General features: G+C 48.3%; 1 protein-coding gene across 3 annotated transcripts; it reads left to right on the plus strand.

The window, feature by feature from the left end:
• Positions 1–25,090, plus strand: RBP7 (retinol binding protein 7). Of its 3 annotated transcripts, XM_078330331.1 has the most exons (5): positions 1–98; positions 6,082–6,168; positions 17,033–17,211; positions 17,626–17,727; positions 24,852–25,090. In XM_078330331.1, the coding sequence occupies exons 1-5, from the start codon at positions 26–28 to the stop codon at positions 24,900–24,902; spliced, it is 492 nt and encodes a 163-aa protein (XP_078186457.1). In that variant the 5' UTR covers positions 1–25; the 3' UTR covers positions 24,903–25,090. The 3 variants fall into 3 exon arrangements, with proteins under 3 accessions (XP_078186457.1, XP_078186458.1, XP_002750317.1); XM_078330332.1 differs by lacking the exon at positions 17,626–17,727; XM_002750271.6 differs by lacking the exon at positions 6,082–6,168.
• The last annotated feature ends 837 nt before the right edge of the window (positions 25,091–25,927 follow it).

Genomic DNA, 25,927 nt, shown 5'->3' on the forward strand with positions numbered 1-25,927 from the left:
AGAGTTTGTCCGGCGACCCCTGACCATGCCCGCCGATCTCAGCGGTACCTGGACCCTGCTCAGCAGCGACAACTTCGAGGGCTACATGCTGGCCCTAGGTAGGGCAGAGGGGAGGCCGCGGGGCCTCGGGGCTCGCGGCGGTCTTGGGGTCGGGCCAAAGGCGGCTAGGCCTGTCTGTCCGTCCGCTATCCGTGCGTCCGCCCTGCTGCACCCACAGTCGCCCAGGCGCCCCCGAGTCCGCAGGTCCTGGGTACCTCCGTCCATCGGCCCCGGACCCCGTCCTTCGGTGTCCCCGTTCGTCCTTCACCACGCCCACCCGTTCCCCTGTCCCCACGCCGGTCTCTCTGTGCCCCCGGTCTCCCCGGAACCGCCCCCCTGCCCACTGTCCCCGCGTTCCCGCGTCCAGCCCCACGTCGGTCTTTACCCGCCTGCTGTCGCCAAACTGAGACTGCAAACTGGGGGTCCCGCCGGGGAGGAGGCGCCCGAGCCCGAAGCCCCTGCCCGGCGAACTTCCCCACAGCCGCCTTCTGCGTGGACCCCGGGATCCCGGGGGTGCCTTAGCTCCGGCGGCGAAGTCCCCGCAGCCTTGGCGCACAGGGAGCGGGTCGGGGACTCAGAATCCTGGCTCCCGCGGACAACCCTGCAGGTCCTGGTCCCCGCGGGAGCCAAAGCCTGGTTTGGTCCCCGGCGTGCCCCGACCGCCGCCTCCTGCGAGGCCTGGGGGCCCGCGCTGTGCTTCCCGCCCTTACTGGGGTGCCAGCAGTGCGCGGACTCTCGCCTCATTGCAACCTCTGCCTTCTCCCCTCTCCCCACCGCTTCCCGGTTCAAGTGATTCTGCTGCCTCAGCTTCCCAAATAGCTGGGATTAGGGCTTGCGCCACCGCGTGCGGCTAATTTTGTACATTGGTCAGGCAGGTCTCAAAACTCCTGACCTCAGGTGATCCACCTACCTCGGGCTCCCAAAGTGCTGGGATTACAGGCGTGAGCCACCTCACCGGGCCATGAGTGTAGTTTTTCTGGTAGCCTTAGGAATCTGGGAAGTTGCCATGCCAACTGATCTCTGAACCCTTGACCCGCAGACAATTTTTGTTTTCTTAACCTTAGGGTCTATCTTAGTTGATAAAGGGGCATTTATTTTGGTCTGTCATATCCCAGGAGACAAGAAGAGTGTTTGTTCCTCTGGGTATGGGAAAGGCACTTCTCACTTGAGAGTCTTATCTCCAGAGGAAAAGCAAGAGAATTCTTTTATGGCTTGCTTCAGGTACCAGGGCAGAAGAAGGTCTGAGGGTGACCTTCCTGCCTCTGCTATTTCCTCAAATGCCAAGTGATATGGTTTGGTTGTGTCCCCACCCAAATCTCATCTTGAGTTGTAGCTCCCATAATTCTCATGTGTTGTGGGAGGAACCTGGTGGGGGATCACTGAATCATGCAAGCAGTTTTCCCCATACTGTTGTGGTAGTGAATGTCTCATGAGATCTGATGGTTTTATAAGGGTTTTCCCCTTTCACTTGGCTCTCATTCTCTCTTGCCTGCCATGTAAGACATACCTTTCACCTTCTGCCATGAATTTGAGGCTTCCCCAGCCACATGGAGCTGTGAGTCCATTAAACCCTGAAGTGCAATGGTGCAGTCTAGGCTCACTGCAACCTCCACCTCCCAACTAATTCTCCTGCCTCAGCCTCCTGAGTAGCTGAGATTACAGGCATGTGCCACCACGCTTAGCTAATTTTTTGTAATTTTTAGTAGAGACAGGGTTTCTCCATGTTGGTCAGGCTGGTCTTGAACTCCTGACTGAAGTATTGAAATGCGAGATTATAAAATTAACACCAAGACAAAAGTATGCCAAATTGCAGGGTCTTTATTGCCGGCGACCAGAGAGGACTCACGTGTCTCCAACCCGTGGCCCCATAAGGAGGGTGACAAGACCTTTTTATGCCCACCTCCGGGGTGAGGGTGTGGGGTGGGGGTGAGGGTGAAGGGATTCAGACATTCTGAGGGCTAGGGGATTCCATAAATCACCTCCTGGGCAGAGAGGAGGGTGTGGGTCCAGACATTCCAAGGGCTATGGGACTTGTTGTCACTTAGATTGTTACCTAAGTGGTTTACAGAAGTCAAGATAAGTGGTGGAATCCACAGATCTTAGTTACTTATTACAAGTCGCAGGGTCCAGGATGGAATTAGCTTGGGCTGCTTATTCTGGTCATTACCAGTAAACAAAGGCCAGCAATTCTGGCAGTTACTGATAAGAAAAGGTAAGCAGCTTTACATAGTGAGCATTTTGCAGAGCAAGTTAGCAGTTTTATTTACAGAAGCCAAGGCCAGCAGTTATTGTGAGGAGAATGGGGCAGCCGTTACAACTTATTTTTTAAAAACAGCTTTGTCTTTATAAAATAGTGTTGTTCAGGCTCTAACTCTAGGCCAGCTATAGCACATTTCCCCCTGTTCTTTTAACATGCATTAAATATTTAATAGGTTTCCTCTTCTTGACACAGGGGCCCATAGTTGGATCTCAGAACCATTAACTTGACAGAGTCTGTTCTTTCCTGGATAAATTTGAGGAGCATGTTTAAAAGGCATGGTCCAAATGTTAACCCTAGGACCATTAGGACCAAGGGTCCTGCTAATCCAGTGAGCAGGGATGTCAGCCAGGGGGACCAAGAGAACAGTTTTTGGGTTCTGAGGTTTCTCTAAGTTGTTTTCTTGTTTCTACGTTTTGTCTAACCATTGCAAGGCTGTCTCAGATGATTCCAGAATTATTTGCATAGAAGCAACATTGTTCGCCGAGAGCTGCGCACAGTCCTCCTTCCTTCAAGAACAACAGGTCTAACCCCCTTCTATTTTGTAATACCATCTCAGCCAACGAGTCCACTTGTTCAGCTAATTTGGTGATGGAATTCTCCAGATGGGTAATATCTGCATCTATTTGGTGTGACAGAGTTTTAAAATTTTGGTCCCCAGTGACTAAGGCAGATATTCCCATAGCTGTGGACCCTGCTATTCCAAGTCCCACCAATAGGGGTATAATTATGGGGGCCTGTTTCCAACGTCTGTTGGTATCGGGTGCTATGAGAATTTTACCCTGAGGTTCGCTATACATATTTACCTGGGGCAATATATACATGGGGGTGCAAAGATTGGGTCTGGAGGAGTTGCTGAACTGGAAAGTGGAAATGCAGCTGGTAAGGCCAAAAGTGCAGGCAAACCAAGCAGAGTCTGGGGCAGTGTAGTAAAAACCTGTCCGATTATAACTCAAAACGAGGGTGTTTTTGCAATAACCTCGGTATGGGGAGTTAGTGAGATTATAGTTAGGGGAATGGAAACATCTGCGTTCTCCTTCTAGATCTCCTAGGGTTATGTGGAACTGCCTTTCAGCACGTGAAGTACCTGAGGGAGCTATATCAGATTGTTCTGCTAGGCCTACGTAAAACAGTGGCTGTGGATTTAAGCATAGCCAGCAATCTTTACCTAGGCCTGGGTTTGTCTGGTTGAGCAGGTGGTGTGTGGAGGACAAGAAGTTTAAAAGGTTCAAGCCTTCTGTGTCTGGGGCGGGGGGCTTCTGTGAATAGGTTAGGAATGGAGGTGGCAGGACTTGGAATGGGGGCTAGGCTGGGAGTAGGGGTAGCTGGGCTAGGAGTAGAGGATAGGTTGGGAGGAGGGGTAGTAGAACTAGGAGTGCAGGCTATTCGGACCTTGGGGAAAGTTTTTGGGGGATTTAGGACCTTAGTTACGGGTCCCACTGGGCGGTCGAGCCTGGGTAATGGTATATGCTGGATGGTGAAGATGTTTCCCTTGTCCCACCCCCTAATATATACTCGAAGTCCCCAGGTACGCCCCGTGGCCCATCTCCCATCTGGATATAGGACTGCTATTTTGAGTGCGTTACAAGAACCAGTGTAGCAGGGGTTTGGGGGAGAGTCTTGGGTGAAAGAAATGAAAGAATCTTTGTTTGCAGCATATCCTGATATAGTGGAGATAGTCTCACAGCCCCAGTGGGGGCAGAAGAATTTCTCTAAGTTTTCACAATTCCACCTCTTGTGGGGTGGACCCTGGGCATAGATATAGCCCCATAGTTTGAAGCTGTTTTTTGCCCCCCACACTACCACACCCGGGTTTGGTTATGTCTAGGGTCGTTACTCTGCCTCCTCAAGTGAAGCCTGCCCTTTTTCTTCTGACACCTGTTCCCCCCTGGTTAAGAGTTGCTCCCAAGAGGGTGCAAAGGTCCAGGGAAAAAGGTTATGGGGTCTCTGGGAATATATTCCAGGGTTACGTTGACAAGGGTGGATCCCCTTCCAGTTTTAGAACTAACATATCCACCAGTGGCCCCTTCAGTAAGGATCCACCGGTAATAGGTGGGTGTCAAGGCGGGGTCCCCTCCGAGGGGCTACACCAGGAATTGGGGGGCAAGGAAGGTTACTGTGAGGAATGCGAAAGTCTTGGCTTTAGGTGATCTGCTGAAGCCGAGGTCACTCTCCATTGTGCGTCCGGGGGCAGTCTTGACATGTGAGTGGTGAATCCAGGCAGTTAATTCGTCCACTTTGATTGCCGTGGGGGTGACCAGGATCATGGTGTAGGGTCCTTTCCAGCGAGGAGTTAGGCCAGAGGCGGTGAATCTGTTTACCAGGACCTTGTCCCCTGGCTGGAAGGGGTGTACTGGCTGGTCAGTGAGGTCCACTGGAGTGGGTTGAGTTCCCCTGATGAGTGGTTGCACCTGGGACTGAACAGACTAGAGCGCCTGCAGGGACTTAAGGAGTGTATGGTTATGGATTTCAACATGTATGCTGTTCGCAAGTTTGGGGAGTAAGGGAGGGGGCCTTCCAAACATAATTTCAAAAGGAGTGAAGCCTTTCTTATAGGGAGTGCATCGGGTATGGAGGAGAACAAAAGGAAGCAGGTTGACCCAGTTTTCACCAGTCTCTAGAATAAATTTTGTTAGTCTCCTTTATGGTCTGGTTCATCCTTTCAACCTGCCCTGAACTCTGGGGGCAAGAGGCACCGTGTAGTTTCCAGGATATGCCCAGGGCCTTGGCCAGGCCCTGTGAAACCTGTGCTGTAAATGCAGGGCCATTATCTGTTCCCAGCATCAGGGGCGGCTGAACCGAGGAACCAGGTCCTGTAACAATCTTTTTGTTACTACCAGTGCGGTCTCTGACCTAGTAGGAAAGGCCTCGACCCATCCAGAGAAAGTGTCCACAAACACAAGGAGGTATTTATAGCCGCATGCTGGGGGCTTTATTTCAGTAAAATCTACCTCCCAGTGTTCCCCTGGGCTAGTGCCCCTAAGTCTTATTCCTGCCTGACTAGTCCTACTGCCTCCTGGATTTACCCTGGCACATACACCACATTGAATAGTAGTTTCTCTAACAATCTCATGCAAATGTGGAATGTAGTATCTGGCCCTCAACAGCTAAGTGAGTTTTGTTTGTCCTAAGTGAGTGGCCTGGTGTGTGTCCTTAACTAGAGCCCATCCTAGAGTCTCAGGGAGTACAATCCTTGTGTCTGGTAGAATCCACCATCCTGTGGAATCTTGTCGTGCCCCCTGTTCCTTAGCAAAGCTCTCTTCATCAGGTGAATACGTAGGGGTAGGGGGCAGGGTTGGGGCCAGCAGAGTCACAAGAAGAGTCAGAGGTTTTACTGGCCCCAAGGCTGCCTGTCTGGCTTGCAGGTCAGCTGCCTTATTTCCCCTTGCCTCTGGTGAATCTCCCTTCTGGTGTCCTTTGCAGTGTATTAATGTCACTGCCTTGGCCTTCTATATAGCTTCTAGCAGAGCTAGGATTTCCTCTTTGTTTTTGATGATTTTTCCCTCTGAGGTAAGCAACCCTCTTTCTTTATAAATGGCACCATGCACATGGGTCGTAGCAAAGGCATACCGGCTATCCGTGTAGATATTAACAATTTTTCCCTCCGCCCAGTCCAAGGCCTTTATCAGAGCTATGATTTCTGCCTTTTGGGCTGAGGTTCCGTGTGGAAGAGCCTGAGCCCAGATAACCCGCTCTAGAGTGACCACAGCTGCCCCGGTGTACCTGACTCCGTCGATCATGAAACTGCTGCCATCTGTATACAGTACCTCTTCTGGGTTCTGTAGGGACGTCGGTGAGATCTGGTGGTGCAGCGTGGAGGACATCTATTGTCTGTTGGCAGTCATGTCTGGGCTCCTCTGGCTCGCTGTCAGGTAACAATGTGGCAGGGTTTAAAACTGTGGTTTTTGAAACATTATGCAGGGCTGGTCCAAAAGTAAGGCCTGGTATTGGACTATGTGGGCATTAGACATCCATTTTCCTGGAGCGCCATGGAGTAGTGACTCTACCGCGTGGGGTGCCACTAAGATTAACTCCTACCCCAAAGTCAGCTTGTCTGCCTCTTTGACTAATAGGGCTGTGGTTGCCACCACTCTTAGGCAAGCCAGCCATCCGGAGGCTACAGGATCAAGTCTTTTAGAGAGGTAGGCGACTGGCCGGGACCAGGGTCCCAGATTCTGGGTGAGTACCCCCTTAGCAATCCCCTGTCTTTCATGCACAAATACCTGGAAGGGCTTAGAGATGTCGGGCGAGACCAAGGCCGGGGCCGTAGTCAAGGCTTCTTTTAGCCTGTCAAAAGCCTGCTGTTCTGTTACCGTCCAAGTCAAAGGCTGGTCCCTCCAATACAAGCATACAAGGGTTTCGCTATTTCAGCAAATCCCAAAATCCATAGCCTACAGTACCCTACTGCTCCGAGGAATTCCCGAACTTGGCATTTGGTGGTAGGGGTGGGTATCTGCAGTACAGCTTGGACTCAGCTGGGTGCCAGTGCTCGGTTTCCCTTTTCTGTGATATAGCCCAGATAAGTGACTCTCGACTGGCATATTTCGGCCTTCTTGGCTGAGACCTGGTAGCCCAAAGTCTGTAGGGTCCTTAGTAGGGAAAAGGTGGTCTCCTTACAGTCCTCCTGGGTTTTTGTGGCCAAGAGTAAGTCATCCACATATTGGAGGAGGGCACACCCTGGGTGCTTGGCTCGGAAGGCTGCGAGATCTTGGCTCAGCGCCTCATCAAACAGAGTGGGGGAATTTTTGAAACCCTGCGGCAGTCTTGTCCAAGTGAGTTGCCCAGAGACCCCTGTATCCGGGTCAGTCCATTCAAAAGCAAATATGGGCTGGCTGACTGGGGCCAGCGGTATACAGAAGAATGCATCTTTCAGGTCCAGGACCATATAGTGGAGGTGGTCCAGGGGCAATAGACTCAGGAGGGTGTACAGGTTTGGGACTGTGCGATGAACAGTTTCTACCCGTTTATTTACCTCCCTTAAGTCCTGCACAGGCCGATAGTCCTGTGTGCCAGGTTTTAGCACGGGGAGCAGGGGAGTATTCCAGGGAGACTTACAGACAATGAGGATTCTTCCCTTTAAGAGCCTGGTGATGTGTGGAGCAATTCCTCATCTGGCTTCCTGGCTCATAGGGTATTGTTTCACCTGGACTGGAGTTGCCGTTGCCAATAGCTGGACCACGACTTGGGTGCGGTGACTTGCCAAACCCAGGGGACTTTTTTCGGCCCATACTCCCGGTACATTTTCTTGAAACTGGCGGAGGAGGTCTGGTGTCGGTGGTTGACCTGCCTCTAAGGATAAAGCTTCCTGCAAGAGATACTCATCTGACAGAGCACAGGTGATGAGGCTCTGCTGAGACGGCCCTGTGGCTAAGGGAGGAGGAATTGAGAGGCAAGCCTGACCCTCGCTGAAAGAAATATTTGCTTTCAGTTTGTGGAGTAAGTCCCGTCCTAGGAGTGGGTACGGACATTCAGGGATGACTAAGAATGAGTGGGTGACAGTGCTGTTCCCCAGATCAGCAAATTGATTGGTGGTCCAGGGGCTAGTTGTGGTTTTTCCCGTGGCCCCCTAAATAATTGTTCTTCTGCTGGATAGTGGTCCCAGAGGCTGAGTAAGGACTGAGTGGGCCGCTCCTGTGTCGACCAAAAAACTGACAGTTGTGCCCCTAACTTTTAAAGTGACCCTGGGCTCCTGGGGGCTTAGTTGATAAGAGCCCACGGTCTGTCAGTCCTGGGTTTCTAAGCTGAAAATGGCTCTTGGCTGTCTCTCCTGTGTTACCCCTTGCCTCCTTCTCTCTGGACATTCTTTTCCCCAATGTCCCTCTCTTTGGCAGAATGCATATTGGTTAGGCCCTAGCTTGGGCCTTTGTCTCCCTGGACCCCTCTGCTGGGTTTCTGGTCCTCGGGAGAGAACTTGGGTTTCCTTGAGTACTGCTATCACTACCTTAGTAACTCTCTTACCTTGCTTGGCCTCTAGGGTGTCTCTATTGTTAAAGACTTTTTGGGCGATCTCCAACAACTGAGTTAGATTTATTCCCTGGAACCCCTCTAATTTTTGCAATTTTCTTTTGATGTCTGGGGCAGACTGGGAGACGAAAGCCAGATTGATGGCCCGCTGATTCTCTGGGGCCTCAGGGTCAATAGGGGTGTAGGTGTGGTAGGCATCCTATAGGCGCTCAAGGAAAGCGGCTGGGGACTCCTGCAGACCTTGGGTCACGGTCCCTACCCTGGAGAGATTGGTAGGTTTCTGGGCTGTCCCCCTAACCCCCTCTAACAAGTACCGGTGAAAATTGTTCAAGGCCTGCATGCCTGCTGGGGTGCTTGGGTCCCATTGGGGCCTGGTGGAAGGGAAAATTTCATTAATTTGTTCCTGGCAGTCTTCTACTGATCCTCCCCTCATCCCAATTATTGCTTTATGGGCTTCTTGTCTAATTCTACTTCTCTCCTCTGTGGTGAACAACACCAGGAGTAGCTGCTGGCAGTCATCCCAGGTTGGACGATGGGTTTGTAAAACTGACTCCAGGAGTCCTGTGAGTGCCTGGGGCTTTTCGGAAAATGGAGGATGTTGAGCCTTCCACTTATACAAATCACTAGAGGAGAAAGGGATATGAACAAAGGAGGGGCGGCCCCGGCTGCTGCCATCTGTGCAAGGTGCCTCCTGGAGGGGCAGCAGCTCTGGTGGGTGTGTGGCCCCGCTTCGAGTGTGGAGAGGAGATAAGGGCTGATCATTAGTGCTGTCCGGAGAGGGGTGTTGGGACCCCGTTCCCAAGGGCCGAGAATACGGTGGAGGCAACTCTTGGTCCTCTGCAGGGCCTGGAAGAACAGCCGGTGCTGAGGGGCCCTTCTCTGGGCCTGCTAGCATAACCTGAAGTCCAGCACACTTTATGCATTTTCAAGCCAAGGAGGAGGGTGCTGGATCAGTCTCAGCCATTGATCAATGTATGGAAATTGATCAGGGTGGCCTGGGGACCCTGTCACGATGTTCCAGACAGCCTGAGTTATCTTGGGGTCATATGTCCTCATATCTGGCCAGCCTACCCCAAAGGCTGGCCACTCTAACTCACAGACAGTCCAAAGCCTCTGTGGAGTTAGCTTAACACCATACTGGCCAGATAACCCTGTTTTAAAATTTGTTGGCATGCATCAGAGGGGGATGCATGGTCAGGACTGTGACGAGCCCATTTTCGCTGTCTTCTTTTGGGCCCCTTGCTTGCTACTCATGTCTTTCTTTTCCTGTGGTATAGCCAATTTTGGAAAGCCTCAAATTCAAATTTGACCCCCTTTAAAGCAGGTTTTAGCAGGGCTTCTGCAGCCAGGTCCTGCAAGGACCAGACAATTGAATTGGTAGGTCTGTCTCTAGTCCTAGTCAAAGGAACAGGGGGTAAGGGCCAGGGTAAGGTGGCAGTCTCTCTCCCCACGGACCACAGTTGGTGAGAATAAGCTCTATGGAGGTTCAGTGCTGCTTGGGCATGATCCTCTCGATTATAGGCTCTCCTATCCAAGGCCCATGAAAAGTGGGGATGTGGCAAAAGAGATGAACTAATAGATCAACTGGGTGTGTGTTTTGTACCCACCACAATTTGTAGAGTGAGCGAAAGAGTTGCCAATCTGTCTTTAGTGGTTTATGGGCCTGCTAGCATAACCTGAAGTCCAGCACACTTTATGCATTTTCAAGCCAACAATTGGGATGGTGCCAATATGCCCCCCTGTGATGCACCACTGGGCACTGCCCATAACAACATTGGACACTTTCCTGGCAGAATAGGCAGTTACCAATTTTCCATCCCAGCCTGAAAAAGAGCACTCATAGACCCTGATCTAGCACTTTGTTTCCTATGACCCCAAAGAAACTACTTCTGAGGTGTTGAGGGCACAACTGCCTCCCTGACATGGAATCAGACCCAGCCCGGGCAAAAGTACTCTTTTCCTGGTGGAGGTGGCTGGGAGAATTTACAGGCACAATGATCACAACAAGGAAGAGAATAAATACAACTAGAGTTAAGACTATCTGCCACATGGCGAAGTAGGGAAGAGTGAGGCCTCAGTGATAGAAGAAAAAGATAAGGAAAAAAGAGAAAAGAGTAATTTCTGCTGGGGTATAAACAATAAAAGTTCCCTGCATCCAGTGGTCTGTCAACCACTGCAAGATATCCCCTCCCTCAAAGGATGATGGCCTGAGCCAGTGTATGTCTGCTAGCCAGAGTCTAATAAAACTGACAAATTTACATATGAGACAGGACCACACACAAGAGTGACAGACAAAGGGTGGGCATCCCCCAGATGGGAGACCAGTCTGTTGCCTACCCAGCCACGCCTCCGGAGGGGGTCTTTCAGGGGCATCTTGGCTAAGGTGTACTCATATAACTCCCGGGCCTGGTCACTTCAGGAAGGAAGTCAGGCTCGACCTGACAGCTCTGGAGTGAATCACCGTTATGCCTTATGACGATCCTGTGGAACCGCGGGTGAAGGCCCACACAAGCCCCGTAGCTTTTCAGCCATGGGGCTACATATATACACACTCACTCTCTCACTCTCAACGAGTTTATGGAAAACAATCAAATGCTGACACCCACTATGCCAGCTACCAGAAGGCTGCGAATGCTGATACCCACTATACCAGCTACCAGAAGGCTGCGAATGCTGATACCCATTATACCAGCTACCAGAAGGCTGATACCCACTGCACCAGCCGCCAGAAGGCTGACACCCACTGTGCCAGCCACCAGAAGTGACGTCTCGGTGAGGCTTGCCAGGTCAGAGTTGCAATGACTGCGTCCAGTCCCCTGACTCAGGCCCCCCTTGAACTAGTTCCCAGATTCCAAACTTACCTCTGGAGGTTTCTAGGACCCTGAGGAATTTTGGGTGAATGTCGGCTGGGTGGTCCCTTATCCTCCACGGTGGCACCCTGGGGCCCTGGGGCAACTCAGGGGGCACCTCCCCTAGAGGCCTTTTGAGGTGGCTTTTGTCTGGTGATAAACAAAAAGAGAATAGATCTTGCTGGGGCCTCCAAATGAAGTATTGAAATGCAAGATTATAAAATTAACACCAAGACAAAAGTATGCCAAATTGCAGGGTCTTTATTGCTGCACGACCATAGAGGACTCATGTGTCTCCAACCTGTGGCCCCGTAAGGAGGGTGACAAGACCTTTTTATGCCCACCTCTGGGGTGAGGGTGTGGTGGGGGAGGTGAAGGGATTCAGACATTCTGAGGGCCAGGGGATTCCATAAATCACCTCCCGGGCAGAGAGGAGGGTGCGGGTCTCCGGACATTCCAAGGGCTAGGGGACTTGTTGTCACTTAGATTGTTACCTAAGTGGTTTACAGAAGTCAAGATAAGCGTTAGTTTACACATTGTCTGGGCAGAGGTGGAATCCACAGATCTTAGTTAGTTACTTATTACAAGTCACAGGGTCCAGGATGGAATTAGCTTTGGCTGCTTCTTCTGGTCATTACCAGTAAGCAAAGGCCAGCAATTCTGGCAGTTACTGATAAGAAAAGGTAAGCAGCTTTACATAGTGAGCATTTTGCAGAGCAAGTTAGCAGTTTTATTTACAGAAGCCAAGGCCAGCAGTAATTGTGAGGAGAATGGGGCAGCCGTTACAACTTATTTTTTAAAAACAGCTTTGTCTTTTATGAAATAGTGTTGTTCAGACTCTAACTCTAGGCCAGCTATAGCACACTGACCTCAGGTGATCCACCTGCCTCAGCCTCCCAAAGTGCTGGATTACAGGCGTGAGCCACCATGCCCACTATACTTCTTTTTCTGTATAAATTACCTACTCTCAGGTATGTCTTTATTAGCGGTGTGAAAACAGACTAATACATTAAAGTGCCATGTTTTGAGGTAGCCTATCCTGAACCCCATAAATCCGATGCAGTTTTCTGAAAATGAGCAACTTTGTTTCAACTTTAGATCTAATTTGTTAAAGTACCAAGTACTTGCATCAATTTGTTAAAGTGCTAAGTACTTAGGTCACACTTACAGCACTAGAGTGGTTGTTTACATAATACTGTAATACATTTTATCTTAAGAATTAAGTGGAGTGCTGGGCACGGTGGCTCATGCCTAGAATCCCAGCACTTTGAGAGGCCAAGGTGGGTGGATCACCTGAAGTCAGGAGTTCGAGACCAGCCTGGCCAACATGGTGAAACCCTGCCTCTACTAAAAATACAAAAAATTAGCCAGGTGTGGTGGCACACGCCTGTAATCCCAGCTACTCGGGAGGCTGATGCAGGAGAATCTCTTGACCCAGGAGGTGGAGGTTGCAATGAGCCGAGATTGTGCCATTGCACTCCAGCCTGGGTGATAGAGGAAGACTCCATCTTGGGGGAAAAAAAAGAATTAAGCTAGCAGACTAGGTGCGGTGGCTCACGCCTATAATCCCAGCATTTTGGGAGGCTGAGGTGGATCACCTGAGGTCAGGAGTTCAAGATGAGAAACCTCATCTTTACTAAAAATACAAAAATTACCTGGGCATGGTGACTTATGCCTCTAGTCCCAGCTACTTGGGAGGCTGAGGCATGAGAATTGCTTGAACCTGGGAGGCAGAGGTTGCAGTGAGCTGAGATCATGCCACTGCACTCCAGCCTGGGCAACAGAGTGAGACTTGGTCTCAAAAAAAAATAGTAAATTAAAAAAAAAAGAACAGAGCTAGCAATTCTGAATTTTACTGATTTACTTGAATATACAATTTATATACTTTTTCATGCACATGTAAGGAAAATACATGCCATAAAAAATCACAAATATAGTGCTTAGATCCTTAAATTGTAGGGTCTAGGAAAATAAGAAGAAATTGCCTCTTTTTTATGAGTAGAAGTGAGGTGAATACCTGTTGGTAGTGATGCTGAGATTCAAATAAGTCACCAGCAAACACGCAGCACACATCTCATGATGTGCTCCAGTTGCCATCTCATTTGAGAGCAGAAAATCACTCCCTTTTATCTAAAAACTGGAACTGATCCTGCAGCTCCCACCGGGGCTCTGGTATCCCTTTCTCCCAGTGTCTGCCAATCCGCAGGGAGAAGAAAGGCAACTTGTCCTTGCACAAAGAAGAAAGTTTACTTTGGCTTTTGGGGATTTTTTTGAGATAGGTTCTTGCTCTGTCACTCAGGCTGGAGTGCAGTGGTGTGATCATGGCTCACTGCAGCCTTGACTTCCTGAACTCAGATGATCCTCCCACCTCAGCCTTCCAAGTAGCCAGGATGCCGCGCGCATACCACCACACTTAGCTGATTTAAAAATTTTTTTTGCAGAGACTCTGTCTTGCTACGTTGCCCAGGCTGGTCCCAAACTCCTGGCTGCATGTGATCCTCCTGCCTCAGGCTTGCTTGGGTTTTAATAGCTGGAGGAGCTGACCTGGGATTTGGGAGTTCCTGGTATACCCCATGATAGCCAAGGACACCCAGGGTGCAGTGCCTCACGCATGGAGAAGCTGCATGTTAATGCCCACAGATATTGACCAACTTGTGCAGGTCCTTGCCTTTAGTCCCATTACGAACCGGAGAAGATGGTGGTGTTACCAACTTGCCCCAGGTCACTGTGTAGGCTGGGATCTATTTATTTAATTAATTAATTGAGTGATTTATTTATTTTTGAGACAGAATCTTGCTTTGTTGCCCAGGTTGGAGTGCAATGGCACAGATCTTGCCTCCCTGTAGCTCCATCTCCTGGGTTCAAGCGATTCTCCTGCCTCAGCCTCTCAAGTAGCTAGGATTACAGGTGCACGCCACCCCAGCTAGCTGATTTTGTATTTTTAGTAGAGACAGAGTTTCACTATGTTGGCCAGGCTGGTGTCAAACTCCTGAGCTTAGGTGACTTGTCTGTCTTGGCCCCCTAAAGTGCTGGGATTACAGTCGTGAGCCACCACACCTGGCTCAACACTGGGATTTAAAGGGATCCCCTCCTGCCTTCAACCCCACGTTGCCTCAAAATTAGAAGTGGCTTTGAGATGATAGGTTAATATGAACATCTGTACTTAGATAAGTGTATATTTGTGTGGGCTCCTTTGAGACCCTACCCTCAAGTGTGTATGGTTACACATTTGTAATAGCATGTGCATCAGACTGTTCCCTCTCACTCACCCTACGCTCCTCAGAGTTCCTGAAACATACTGGCACACCCTTCCTCAGAGTCCCTGGGCTACCTGGATTTCTGCCATAAACTATTTTCCCAGAAATCTGTGTGGCTTGATTCTTCACTTCTTTCAGCTCCCTGCTGAGACTTCACCTGACCATTATTTAAAATAGTAGTGTTTCTTTCTAGCGAAGTAATATGCTCAAAGGCACTAAGTGCAACTGGGAATCTACACCCTGATCTTCATCTTGTTAGCATTCCATGTTTCCCTGCGGAACTTTTTTTTTTCTTTTTTGAGACGGAGTTTTGCTCTTGTTACCCAGGCTGGAGTGTAATGGCGCGATCTTGGCTTACCGCAACCTCCGCCTCCTGGGTTCAGGCAATTCTCCTGCCTCAGCCTCCCGAGTAGCTGGGATTACGGGCACACGCCACCATGCCCAGCTAATTTTTTGTATTTTTAGTAGAGACGGGGTTTCACCATGTTGACCAGGATGGTCTTGATCTCTTGACCTCGTGATCCACCCGCCTTGGCCTCCCAAAGTGCTGGGATTACAGGCGTGAGCCACCACACCCAGCCTGGAACTCTTCTTTAAAGCTTATTCAAGGTGGCTCACACCTGTAATCCCAGCACTTTGAGAGGCTGAGGTGGGAGGATTGCTTGAGCCCGAGAGTTCAAGACCAACCTGGGCAACATAATGAGACCCCATCTCTACAAAAAAAATGTTTAAAACATTTCCAGTTTGGCCGGGCACAGTGGCTCACACCTGTAATCTCAGCTCTTTGGGAGGCCGAGGCAGGCGGATCACCCAAAGTCAGGAGTTTGAGACCAAACTGGCCAATATGGTGAAACCCCATCTCTACTGAAAATACAAAAATTAGCTGGGCGTGGTGGCAGGCATGTGTAATTCCAGCTACTCGGGAGGCTGAGGAAGGAGAATCGCTTGAACCTGGGCAGCGGAGGTTGCAGTGAGCCAAGATTGCGTCATTGCACTCCAGCCGGGGGGACAAAAGTGAGACTTTGTCTCCAAAACAAACAAAAAATTTCCAGACATGGTGGCATGTGCCTGTAGTCCCCGCTATTTGAGAGGCTGAGATAGGAGAATCACTCGAGCCTGAAAGGATTGCACCACTGCACTCCAGTCTGGGTGACAGAATGAGATCCTGTCTCAAAAAAAATACATATTAGTATATAGCTGGGTGTGGTGGTGCAAGCCTATAATTCCAGTTACTCAGGAGGCTGAGGCAGGAGAATTGCTTAAACCCAGGAGTGGAGGTTACAGTAAGCTGAAATGCCACTGCACGCCCCCGCCAAAAAATATATATATACACACATATATATGGAGAGAGAGTAGTATATACATTAATTCAGTGGCTTTCGAATTTTGTTTTCATTGTTGTTGAGAAATGGTTCAAATGCTCTCTTAATTCAAAGTGTAAATACGTGAGGCAGAAAAAGGCAGTGTTGAGACCAAGGCTGGGTTGGGAGGCTTAAGCCCTGTCCCCTTGGTTTTCTTTTTCTTTTGGTGGCCTCTGGGGTGATTTTCAGAACTATTTCTGCCATGCCCAGCTAAAAATCCATTACCCAAAGCATAGCTAGACTAATTAATCTTTCCCAAAAGCTGTGCAAGCTTTTAAAAAAAAATTATTATTTTTTCACCTGCCAGCACTATGACAGTTTATGTATTTTTTTTTATAGAGACAGGGTCTTGCTATGTTGCTTAGGCTGGTCTCAAACTCCGGAGCTCAAACAATCCTCTTGTCTCTGTGTCCCAGAGTCCTGGGATTATGGCACCTAGGATGTACAAGCTTTTTTTTTTAATAAATAATGAGAGTACGGGTCACAGTTTACTGACTAATCCACAGTTAGTATTCATCATTGTAGGAGCTGCTAGCATTCCCTCCTTTGTCTTTTTTTTTTTAGACAGAGTTGCCCAGGCTGGAGTGCAATGGCACAATCTTGGCTCACTGCAACCTCCACCTCCCGGGTCCAAGTAATTCTCCTTCTTCAGCCTCCCAAGTAGCTGGGATTACAGGTATGCACCACCACACCCAGCTAATTTTGTATTTTTAATAGAGATGGGGTTTCTCCATGTTGGTCAGGCTGGTCTGGAACTCCTGATCTCAGGTGAGCCACCCACCTTGGCCTGGGATTATAGTGTGAGCCACTGCCCTCAGCTATGTGTGCAAGCTTTTTAATCAAGCTGTGGTTGGATGGTTCCCCCGGATGTGTTTTCGGCAGCAAACAACATTGAAGTCGTACAGGAAACACTAACAGTTACATGCAGTGATTTTGAGAACAGTTGCCAAATTCTTCACTTTTGTACCTCAAGTGAATGTTAAAGTATTTTTTCTTTCTTTCTTTCTTTTTTTAAAGATAGGGTTTTGCTGGGCACGGTGGCTCACGCCTGTAATCCTAGCACTTTGGGAGGCCGAGGTGGGTGGATCGCCTGAGGTCAAGAGTTCAAGTCCAGCCTGGCCATCATAGTGAAACCCCATCTTTTTTTTTTTTTTTTTTTTTAAAGATGGGGTTTCACTATGATGGCCAGGCTGGACTTGAACTCTTGACCTCAGGCGATCCACCCACCTCGGCCTCCCAAAGTGCTAGGATTACAGGCGTGAGCCACCGCACCCAGCTCAAATATTTTTTAAAATTATTTTTAAGGTATCGACTTCACCACTCGTAAGATAGCCAAGTTGCTGAAGCCACAGAAGGTGATCGAGCAGAATGGGGATTCTTTTACCATCCACACGAACAGCAGCCTAAGGAACTACTTTGTGAAATTTAAAGTTGGAGAAGAATTCGATGAAGATAACAAAGGCCTGGACAACAGAAAATGCAAGGTAAAATTTAAAGCAATGCTGGGTGTGGGGTGGCATATGCCTGTAATCTCAACACTTTGGGAGGCTAAGGTGGGCGGATCACCTGAGGTGGGGAGTTAGAGATCAGCCTGGGCAACACGGCAAAACCCTGTCTTTATAAAAAATACAAGAATTAGGCAGGCATGATGGCAGGGGCCTGTAATCCCAGCTACTTGGGAGGCTGAGGCAGGAGAATCCCTTGAACCTGGGAGGTGGAGGTTGCAGTGAGCCAAGATCATGTCACTGCACTCCAGCCTGGGTAACAGAGTGGGACTCTGTCTAAAAAAAAAAAAAAAAAATTAAAGCAACAAGTAAGCTAACTTGGCATTCTCCTTGGTAACAGTTGAGGACCCTGCCAGAGCAGGATAGCCAGTATTTTCTCCTCTTCTCATGTAGAGCTTGGTTATCTGGGACAATGACAGACTCACCTGTGTCCAGAAGGGAGAAAAGAAGAACAGAGGCTGGATCCATTGGATCGAAGGGGACAAACTCTACCTGGTATTTGCCACATTTTGTTCTTATTTTTAATGAGATGATACGGTATTAGAGGAAACATCAGGCCAAGCATGGTGGCTCATGCTGTAATCCCAAAACTTTAGGAGGCCAAGGTGGGTAGATCACTTGAGGTCAGGAATTTGAGACCAGCCTGGCCAACATGGTGAAACCCCATCTCTGCTAAAAATACAAAAATTAGCCCGGTGAAACAGCCGAATATTCTGACAAAGGCAAAAAGATAGCATGCAAATAGTCATGGAACAATTTTTACCTATTATACATAATAGCTACTTTAGATAGATGATAGATAGATAGATAGATAGATAGGCATAGAGAGACACAGTAGCTGACATCTTTAGAGTGATGACTTTGGACCCAATTACTGTGCTCAATCCTTTAAGTGCATTATCTCATTTAATATTCATCACAAGCCTGTGAAAAGGACACTATTTTTCCAACTCACAAATAATGAAATTGGGATTTTGAAATTCCCCAAGGCTACTGTCAAAAGGATCAGAATTCAGTTTAAAAGGGTTTATTCAGACTGGGCACAGTGGCTCATGCCTGTAATCCCAGCACCTTGGGAGGCCGAGGCAGGTGGATCACTTGAGGTCATGAGTTCAAGACCAGACTGGCCAACATGGTGAAACCCCATCTCTACTATTAATAAAAACACAAAACTAGCTGGGCGTGGTGGTGCATGCACGTAATTCCAACTACTCAGGAGGCTGAGGCAGGAGAATTGCTTGAACCAGGGAGCAGGAAGTTACAGTGAGCTGAAATTGTGCCACTGCACTCCAGCCTGGCAATAGAGTGAGGTTCTGTCTCAAAAAGAAAAAAAGGCGGGCAGGAGTTTATTCCAGCACGAAGCTGAGGACAGTCATCCAGGATATACAGACTCCAAAGGAATGGGGTCAGTACACCCAAGCTGAAAAGTTAATGTCTTACTTTTTTCTTTTGAGACAGAATCTCTCCGTCACCCAGTGTCACCTGGGCTAGAGTGCAGTGGCACGATCTCAGCTCACTGCAACCTCTGCCTCCCTGGTTCAAGCGATTCTCCCACCTCAGCCTCCTGAGTAACTGGGGTTACAGGTACCTGCCACCAGACCCAGCTAATTTTTGTATTTTTAGAAGAGATGGGGTTTCACCTTCTTGGCCAGGCTGTTCTCAAACTCCTGGCCTCAAGTTATCAGCCCACCTAGGCCTCCCAGAGTGCTGGGATTACAGGCTTGGCCATTTGTAATAAAAATTTAATTTCTTGGAATATGACTCTCAGAGTTTTTCTTTTTCTTTCTTTTTCATTTTCTCCTTAGACTTTTAAGCTGTTGGACTTGAGGTGTTTTTCCTTAATGGCTTTACTGAGGTATAATTTATGTACCATAAAATACATCTATTATAAGTATACAGTTTGATAATTTCTAGTAAATGTATACAGGTGTACAACCATTCCCACAATCCAGCTTCAGAACAAGTCAATCACTCTAAAACGTTCCCCCGAGGCCATGTGCTGACAACTATTATTTTATAGCCTTTTCTTTTGCTCTTTGTTTTTGATTTTTTGTTTTGTTTTGTTTTCGAGACAGAGTCTCGCCCTGTCATCCAGGCTGGAGTGCAGTGGCGCCATCTCAGCTCACTGCAAACTCCGCCTCCTGGGTTCAAGCAATTCTCCTGTCTCAGCCTCCTGAGTAACTGGGACTACAGGAGAATGCTATGATGCCAAGCCAATTTTTGTATTTTTAGTAGAGACAGGGTTTCACCATATTGGTTAGGCTGGTCTTGAACTCCTCACCTCAGGTGATCCACCCACCTCGGCCTCCCAAAGTGCTGGGATTACAGGCATGACCCTGTAATGTTTTTACACTTGGCCTGCTTTTCTTTTTGTTTTTGAGTCTCTCTGTCACCAGCCTGGAGTGCAGTGGCGCAATCTCGGCTCACTGCAACCTCTACCTCCTGGGTTCAAGGGATTCTCCTGCCTCAGCCTCCCAAGTAGCTGGGATTACAGGTGCCTGCCACCAAACCCAGCTAATTTTTGGATTTTCAGTAGAGATGTGGTTTTGCCATGTTGGTAGGCTGGTCTCAAATTCCTGACCTCAGGTGATCCGCCCACCTCGGCCTCCTAAAGTGCTGGGATTACAGGCGTGAGCCACTGTGCCCCACCAAGGTCTTACTTATATCGACAAAAAACAAAGAAATTTTGCAGGATTACAACATTTTCTCTACAAAGCTGTTTTATGAGTTACAGCAATTTGATTAGTTACAACTTAGTTTTTCCTTTTTCTTTCCAGTTTAAAGAGCATATTTAACATTCTTTATTTCTTTTTCTTCCCCTTCATTCTTGCTGCCATCTTAAGAGTATATTTAACATTCCATCTTAGACAATGTGACAGCCATAGGTTTTCGTATAAGAGAAGGAAGAGGTTCCTTGCTTTGGGGAAAAAAAAAAGAAGAAGAAACAGGGAAGTGAATCTATAATTAAGATCAGCAATGGAGGGGAGTCTTCTCTGGTACCCTTTAGTCTTTTACAAAACAGTGTAAGTAAAGAAAAAGGCTAATCTATAATCAGAGAAATTATTATACAGCTGCCTCTAACATGACTCAGGTTCCATAATCACATTCCTGTAAGACTCAAAATAATTTAAAGTTTCAACAGCTTTGATTTTGAAGTATGTATTTTCACACTGTAGAGTGAAGATTCAAATACGGGTCTGACAAGAATGTGTGTGCTCTCAGCTCTGGGCTTTTTTGTCTCACTGTATGTGTGAAATCTAGGTGAGACTCATGACAACAAAATTATAGCAGTTTCCTTAAAGTTGGGCCTGGGTAGTCTTTGATTACAAAGGCCTTGAAGATATTTTTATTCTAGATGGACAAATCTCATACTCTTCTGACAATAAAAACAAAGTAAGAGGCCAGGCGTGGGATTATGGGCTCACATCTGTAATCCCAACACTTTGGGAGGCTGAGGCAGGCGGATCACCTGAGGTCAGGAGTTCGAGACCTGTCTAGCCACCATGGTGAAACCTCGTTTCTACTAAAAATGCAAAAATTAGCCAGGCATGGTGGCAGGCGCCTGTAATCCCAGCTACTCAGGAGGTTGAGGCATAAGAATTGTTTGAACCTGGGAGGTGGAGGTTTCAGTGAGCCAAGATCTTGCCACTGCACTCCACCTTGGGGGATAGCCCAAGACTGTCTCCGTAAAAAAAAAACAAAGTAAGAGGCCAGGCGCGGTGGCTCACACCTATAATCCCAGCACTTTGGGAGGCCGAGGCGGGTGGATCATGAGGTCAAGAGATCGAGACCATCCTGGTCAACAAGGTGAAACCCCATCTCTACTAAAAATACAAAAATTAGCTGGGCATGGTGGTGCGCACTGTAGTCCCAGCTACTTGGGAGGCTGAGGCAGAAGAATTGCTTGAACCCAGGAGGTGGAGGTTGCGGTGAGCCGAGATCCTGCCATTGCACTCCAGTCTGGGTAACAACAGCGAAACTCCGTCTCAAAAAAAAAAAAAAAAAAGGAAACAAAGTAAGAAAATTGCCCTCACAAATATGTAATACAGAATTGCAAAGAAAAAAATATATATGTTTGAGGCTTTAGGTTAGTTGGTTGTAAGAAGTAATGTTCAAATGATGTACAACAGTTGGGTGTGGTGGCACTCGCCTGTAGTCTCAGTTATTGGGGAGGCTGAAGCAGGAAAGAGCCTGTGTCTCTTAAAAAAAAAAAAAACAGGCCAGGCACAGTGGCTTACTACTGTAATTCCAAGCACTTTGGGAGGCTGAGGCAGGTGGATCACCTGAGATCAGAAGTTTGAGACAAGCCTCGTCAAAATGGCAAAACGCTGGCAGGTGCTTGCAATCCCAGCTACTTGGGAGGCTGAGGCACGAGAATCGCTTGAACCTGGGAGGCGGAGGTTGCAGTGAGCAAAGATTAAGCCACTGCACTCCAGCCTGGGCAACAGAGTGTGATTCTGTCTCCAGAAAAAAAAAAGAAAAAAATCATGGTAAGTAAGAATCATTCCATGAGTATCTTTAGAACAAAGGTGCTTCTATGCCCGCTTTGGCAGATTTCCTTGATATGCTAGAGAAGGATGTACATCATTTGGCATCTCTCTTTCTTTTACTTTTTCTTTTTTGTTGTTTTTGAGACAGAGTCTCGCTCTTTCACCAGGCTGGAGCGCAGTGGCATGATCTCGGCTCACTGCAATCTCCACCTCCTAGGTTCAAGTTATTCCCCTGCCTTAGCCTCCGGAGTAGCTGGGACTACAAGGCACGCATCACCATGCCCAGCTAACTTTTTGTTTTAGTAGAGATGGGGTTTCACCCTGTTGGCCAGGATGGTCTCCATCTCCTGACCTCATGATCTGCCTGCCTCAGCCTCCCAAAGTGCTGGGATTACAGGCGCAAGCCACTGTACCTGACTTTTTTTGTTTTTGTTTTTGTTTTTTTAAACAAAGTCTCATGAGCCACCATGCCTGGCCAATATTTTTAAATTTATCATGGTGGCTGGGTGCAGTGGCTCATGTCTGTAACCCCAGCACTTTGGGAAGCCTCGGTGGGTAGATCACCTGAGGTTAGGAGTTCAAGACCAGCCTGGTCAACATGGTGAAACCCGTCTCTACAAAAATACAAAAATTAGCCAGGTATGATGGCAGGCACCTGTAATCCCAGCTACTTGGGAGGCTGAGGCCGGAGAATCCCTTTATCCGGGAGGCAGAGATTGCAGTGAGCTGAGACTGAGCCACTGAACTCCAGCCTGGGTGACAGTGGGAGACTCCATCTCAAAAAAAAAAAAAAATTGGTTGCTGGGCATGGTGGTTCACTCCCATAATCCCAGCACTTTGGGAGGACAAGGCAAGAGGATCACTGGAGTCCAGGAGTTTAATACCAGCCTGGGCAACATAGTGTGACTCTGCCTCTACAAAAAATTGGCCGGGGGCAGTGGCTCATGCCTGTAATCCCAGCATTTTGGGAGGCTGAGGCAGGTGGATCATCTGAGGTCTGGAGTTAGAAACCAGCCTGGCTAACATGGTGACACCCTGTCTCTACTAAAAATACAAAAATTAGCCGCTGTGGCGGTGGGTGCTTATAGTCCTAGCTACTTGGGAGGCTGAGGTAGGATAATTGCTTGAAACCAGGAGGTAGAGGTTGCAGTGAGCTGAGATTGAACCATTGCACTCCACCCTGGGTGACAAGAATGAGACTCCATCACAAAAAATTAAAAAAATAAAAGAAATATTAGCTGGGTGTGGTGGTTTGCGCCTGCAGTCCCAGCAACTTCGGAGGCTGAGGTGGGAGGAGCACTTAAGCCCAGGAAGTTGAGGCTAAGGGGAGCCGTGACTGCACCACTGCACTCCAGCCTGGGCGATAGAGTAAGACCCCCATCTCCAAATTTTAAAAAGGATCTTTTGTGAGCTAATGACATGACTGACTACTGAGGGTCCTTAAATAGCTTCAGGATGGGGGCTGGTCACCAGAAAACCCAAGCCAAGATCAGAGGGTTGGAACTTTCAGCCTCATTCCTGAGGGAAGACGGGCCTGGAGATCGAACTAATCACCAATAACCAATGACTTAATCAATCATTCCTATGTGTCTAAATGTCCACTAAAAACTAAACAATGGGGTTTGGAGAGCTTACATGTTGGTCAACATTCATGTGTGTAGTGAAAACATTGAGGTGCTGGGAGGGTGGCATGCTCCCCGTTTGCACTTTGCCCTATGCATCTCTTCCATCTTGCTTTGTCACCAGGCTGGAGCACAATGGCACAGTCTCGGCTCACTACAACCTCCGCCTCCCAGGTTCAAGCGATTCTTCTGCCTCAGCCTCCTGAGTAGCTGGGACTAGAAGCACATGCCACCACACCCAGCTAATTTTTGTATTTTTAGTAGAGATGGGATTTCACCATGTCGACCAGGATGGTCTCGATCTCTTGACCTTGTGATCCGACTGCCTCAGCCTCCCAAAGTGCTGGGATTACAGGTGTGTGCCACCACGCCCAGCCAGGCTGTTTCTTTCTTTTTTTTTTTTTTTTTGGAGATGGACTCTTGTTCTGCTGCCCAGGCTGGAGTGCAGTGGCATGATCTTGGCTCACTGCAACCTCCGCCTCCTGGGTTCAAGTGATTCTCCTGCCTCAAGTCTCCCAAGTAGGTGGGATTACAGGCGCCCACCACCATGCCCAGCTAATTTTTGTACTTTTAGTAGATATGGTGTTTCACCATGTTGCTCAAGCTGGTCTCGAACTCCTGACTTCAGGTGATCTGCCCACCTTGGCCTCCAAAAGTGCTGGGATTACAGGCATGAGCCAGCATGCCCAGCCACATCAGGCTGTTTCTGAGTTATTTATTTTATAATACACTGGTAATACTAAGTAAAGGGACTTTCTGAGTTCCGTGAGCCCTTCTAGCAAAAGATCAAGCCCAAGGAGGGGTTGTGGGAAAATAGGATTTGTAGCTGGTCAGTGAGAAATATAGGAGGTCCAGAACTTGCAACAGGTGTCTGAAGTTGGGGGCAGTCTTCTTAGACTACATCCTTAACCTATGTGGTCTGTGCTAACTCTAGGTAGTTAGTGCCAGAATTAAACTGGATTACTGGACACTCAGTTGGTGTCAGAGAGTTGGAGAAGTGGGGTTGGAAAAGACACCACACAATTGGTGTCAGGAGTTTAAAAACCCACACATTTGGTGTCAGAAGTGTTGAGAGTAGGCCAGGTCCCGTGGCTTATACCTGTAACCCTAGCACTTTGGGAAGGGGGCAGGAAAATCCTTTGAGGCTAGGAGTTCAAGAGCAGCCTAGGCAGCAGCGAAACCCTCTCTCTACAATAAACACCAAAATTAGCCAGGCACAGTGGCATGTGCCTGTAGTGTCCTGGCTATTTGGGAGACTGAGGGGGGAGGATCGCTTGAGCCTGGGAGGCAGAGGTTACACTGAGCCGAGATCTTGCCACCATACTCCAACCAGGACAACAGAGTGAGACCCCATCTCAAAATAAAAAATAAAAAAAGAATAAAAGAAAAAAAGGGTGTTCCAGAAAAAGGGTTAGGGGTTAAAATAAAATAAAATAAAAAATAAGTGTTGAGAGTGAAAACAGACCACATACAAACTCATCTTCTTCCCTTTCTCCTGACACCCTAGGAAATGTTCTGTGAAGGTCAAGTGTGCAAACAGACGTTCCAGAGAGCCTGATCCATACCCAGCAGCAGAACCCACTTGTGGCTGCAGCTTTATGCCAAATTACATTGCAGACGGAACAGACGTTTATCTATCCCATTTGGTGACGAGGACTCACGGCTGGAGAGAGTCACACAGCCTATAACCTGAAATCACCTAGATTACGGGGAAACTGCTCCACTTCAATAAACCTGTACAAATGACTCTGAAGTTTTTCCTTTTAAATTTAGCAAATTCCAGCATTTAAACAAATCTTTGAGGCCAGGCACGGTGGCTCAAGCCTGTAATCCCAGCACTTTGGGAGGCTGTGGGGGCAGATCACAAGGTCAAGAGATTGAGACCATCCTGGCCAACATGGTGAAACCCCTAATTTTTTGTAAAAATACAAAAATTAGCTGGATGTGGTGGCATGTGCCTGTAGTCCCAGCTACCCAGGAGGCTGAGGCAGGAGAATTACTTGAACCTGGGAGGCAGAGGTTGCAGTGAGCCAAGATTGTGCCACTGCACTCCAGCCTGGTGCCTGACAACAGAGCGAGACTCTGTCTCAAAAAAAAAAAATTAGCTGGGCATGGCAGCACGTGCCCATGGTATCCCAGCTACTCAGGGGGCTGAGGTGGGAGGATCACTTGAGCCTGGGGCACAGAGGTTACAGTGAACTGAGATCTCACCACTGCACTCCAGCCTGGATGACAGAGTGAAACCGTGTCTCAAAAAAAAAAGAGAAGAAAAGTAAAGGAAGACTCTTGCATCCTAGCCACTCAAGAGTCTGAGGCACAAGAATCACTTGAACCCTGGAGGTAAGGGTTGCAGGGAGCAGAGATCATACCACTTGCACTTCAGCCTGGGCGACAGAGTGAGGCCGTGTATCAAAAAAAACAAAAAAAAGAAAATCACTAAGGGGAAACTTCTGGGGTACGGAGGATTCTAGCTAAACCCACATAACAGGATTCTTGCTGTGGATAGACCATGGTGATCAGACATCATTCCAGGGTGTGGTGGAGGATGAAGAAGCCATCTGATATGGATGGTAATCAGACATA

Source organism: Callithrix jacchus, chromosome 7, assembly GCF_049354715.1.
Source record: "Callithrix jacchus isolate 240 chromosome 7, calJac240_pri, whole genome shotgun sequence".
In the NCBI taxonomy this organism is placed as follows: domain Eukaryota; kingdom Metazoa; phylum Chordata; class Mammalia; order Primates; family Cebidae; genus Callithrix; species Callithrix jacchus.

Coding starts and splice junctions, on each gene's coding strand:
- RBP7 (XM_078330331.1), top strand. CDS start 26: ATGCCCGCCGATCTCAGCGGTACCTGGACCCTGCTCAGCAGCGACAAC. Junction 6,169..17,032: donor CTCCTCTGGCTCGCTGTCAG/GTAACAATGTGG, acceptor ATTATTTTTAAG/GTATCGACTTCACCACTCGT. Junction 17,728..24,851: donor AAGGGGACAAACTCTACCTG/GTATTTGCCACA, acceptor CTGACACCCTAG/GAAATGTTCTGTGAAGGTCA.